The sequence below is a fragment of the Triticum dicoccoides genome, chromosome 2B (assembly GCF_002162155.2).
Source record: "Triticum dicoccoides isolate Atlit2015 ecotype Zavitan chromosome 2B, WEW_v2.0, whole genome shotgun sequence".
NCBI classification, from domain to species: Eukaryota; Viridiplantae; Streptophyta; class Magnoliopsida; order Poales; family Poaceae; genus Triticum; species Triticum dicoccoides.
In genome coordinates this window covers 777,321,564-777,323,971 of record NC_041383.1, presented here as the reverse complement: position 1 = coordinate 777,323,971, position 2,408 = coordinate 777,321,564, and the positions used below count along the sequence as shown (strand labels likewise).

General features: G+C 54.3%; 1 protein-coding gene across 1 annotated transcript; it reads right to left on the bottom strand.

Annotated features, from left to right (window-relative positions):
- Positions 1 to 938: 938 nt before the first annotated feature.
- Positions 939 to 2,408, bottom strand: LOC119366230 (CBL-interacting protein kinase 22-like). Its single transcript, XM_037631923.1, has one exon. The coding sequence runs from the start codon at positions 2,352 to 2,354 to the stop codon at positions 1,056 to 1,058; it is 1,299 nt and encodes a 432-aa protein (XP_037487820.1). The 5' UTR covers positions 2,355 to 2,408; the 3' UTR covers positions 939 to 1,055.

Here is a 2,408-nt window from a genome sequence, read left to right as displayed (position 1 = left end):
AAGTAGGGGAAAAATGTTGAATGATACAACAGTAGTGCGGGCAAAGAAAAGCGCTACAACTACTTATTAGTAGCGCATGTTGGAAAAGCGCTACTAATACATTCAATACTAGTAGCGCGGGTACATAGAGCGCTAGTACTATTTGTTAGCTGTAGCGCCTTATTAGTAGCGCGGCCACCCGCGCTACTGATAGCGTTAAAACCCACGCTACTACTAGGGTTTTCCCTAGTAGTGACGGAACCTTAATATGGATGTAAGGTAGTCCCAAGAGAGAGAGAGTCGAAGGCTTTGCTAAAGTCTAGTTTAATTACCATGGTTGGAGCTTTTCTAGTATGGCAGGCGCTGACGAGGTCCGCAGCGTAGACAAAGTTTTCAGCGATGCTACGGCCTGAGATGAATCCAGTTTGGTTGCCGTGAACAAGCAGTGGAATCATCGGTTTTAATCTGTTGGTGAGTACATTTTGCGATGGCTTTGATGGCCAGTTCTGGAGGGAGATTGGGCGGTAGGCGTCGAGAGTGTTTGCATGGCCTTTTTTGGGTAGCAGAAGTAGGTGGGCTCTGTTTAAGCATTCAGTTTGAGCAGTGAGGTTTTGGAAATCTGTCATGAAGGAGTTAATATGAGCCTTGACAATATTCCAATATTTTCTATAGAACTGCTGGCCGAAGCCATTTGGTCTAGGGCTAGCGAGGGGGTTCATTTGGAGGAACGCGTCTTTTATTTCTTCATTTGTGAAGGGAGAGTCGAGTGTGCTAAGCCGAGATGACGTTTGGGGGTAATATTTTTGTGGTTGGAATGACCAGTAGGTGCGAGGTGCGGATCTGATAATTGCTGTGAAGTGATCTTTCAGTATGGTTGGTTTTTGAGCGTGAGAGTGGAACTCATTCCCATCAGCTAATTATTGCTTTCATCATGATTTGTATTTTGAAATTAATCATGAAATTGCCTAATTTTCTAACATAGTCTAATGTGCCAACGATGCACTTCCATTAGTTGTGGACTATACACTCATTTTTCTTATGAATGTATACTTAGATTTGGTTGGAAGTTTTTATATTCAATCATTTGAGAGTTTAAGACCTAGCTGAAGCCTCTCCCACAAATTAGGTGCCTCACTTGAGCTAGCTCTTTCCACCTCAACCATCAACATTTCCTCTAACAACCGACTAACCCTAACCAGGGCAATGACCTCCCTACCAATCGCCTCAAACATGACCCCGCCGCACCCAACTTCTTCCTTCCTCCTCACCGTGAACCCCTCCTTGCGCCCAATCTCCTCAGCCTTATCCAGCACTGACCCAATGTCCACACCTTGTACAGCAAATCGAACCCGGTCCGGCAATGGACCAAACAACCCGCTCAGATCGCATCCCGACGCGAACGCGATTATGTCGAACGCGTTCAGTTCCCTCACTTGCTCCATTTCTGCTTCCCATTTCATCACTTCCGGCCTAGGATCAGAGGAACGAGCTTGAATGATGTCAAACGACGACGTCCCGTCTTGTTGTACCCAAGGGTGCTCCATGATCTCACATATCTTGATGCGCATGTCGGCGTCTGGGTCCAGCATCCGGCCGATGAGGCTCCGCAGCTCCGGCGAGAACCACCTGGGGCACCGGAATCTGCCAGAGAAGATCTTGCGGTACATGCCCATGAGGTTGCCGTCGTTGAACGGCAGGTAGCCGGCCGTGAGCGAGAAGAGCGCCACGCCCGAGGACCACACGTCGACCTTGCCGGCGTCGTACCGCTTCTTGTACAGGATCTCCGGCGCGACGTAGGCCGGGGACCCGCAGCTCGTGGCCGCGAGGCCGTCGGCGCCGAGATGCCGGTCGGCGAGGACGCACAGCCCGAAGTCCGTCAGCTTCAGGTCGCCGTGCTCGTCCAGCAGGAGGTTCTCCGGCTTCACGTCGCGGTGGAACACGCCGCGCGAGTGCACGTGCGCCAGCGCGGAGACGAGCTGGACGAACAGGCGGCGCGCCGCAGGCTCGTCGAAACGGCCGCGTTCGTCCATCGCGGACAGGAGGGTGCCGCCGCGGGCGAGCTCGAGCACGAGATAGACGGTGGAGCGGGATGCCAGGACGTCGAGGAGGCGCATGACGTGCGGGTGGCCCTGCACCCGGCGGAGCGCGGCGAGCTCCCGCTCCACGGACCGGCGCGCCGCGGCGGCCATTTCGGGAGAGCAGGGGTGGTGCGGCTTCCGGACGGCCTTGACGGCGACGGAGACGCCGGTGCGGATGTCGCGCGCGCGGTAGACTTTGGACGATCCGCCCCGGCCGAGCACGCGGCCAAGCTCGTACCGGCCCTGCAGGATCTTCGAGAAGCTCTCCCCGGCGGCCGGTGAATCTTCCGGCCCCATGGCCGGCAAGATGCTAAGTGCGTGTGCTTTGTTGTCTTCGTTTTTTTAAGGAGT

Excerpts from the sequence above, each read along its gene's own strand:
- LOC119366230 (XM_037631923.1), bottom strand. The coding sequence starts at position 2,354 with ATGGGGCCGGAAGATTCACCGGCCGCCGGGGAGAGCTTCTCGAAGATC.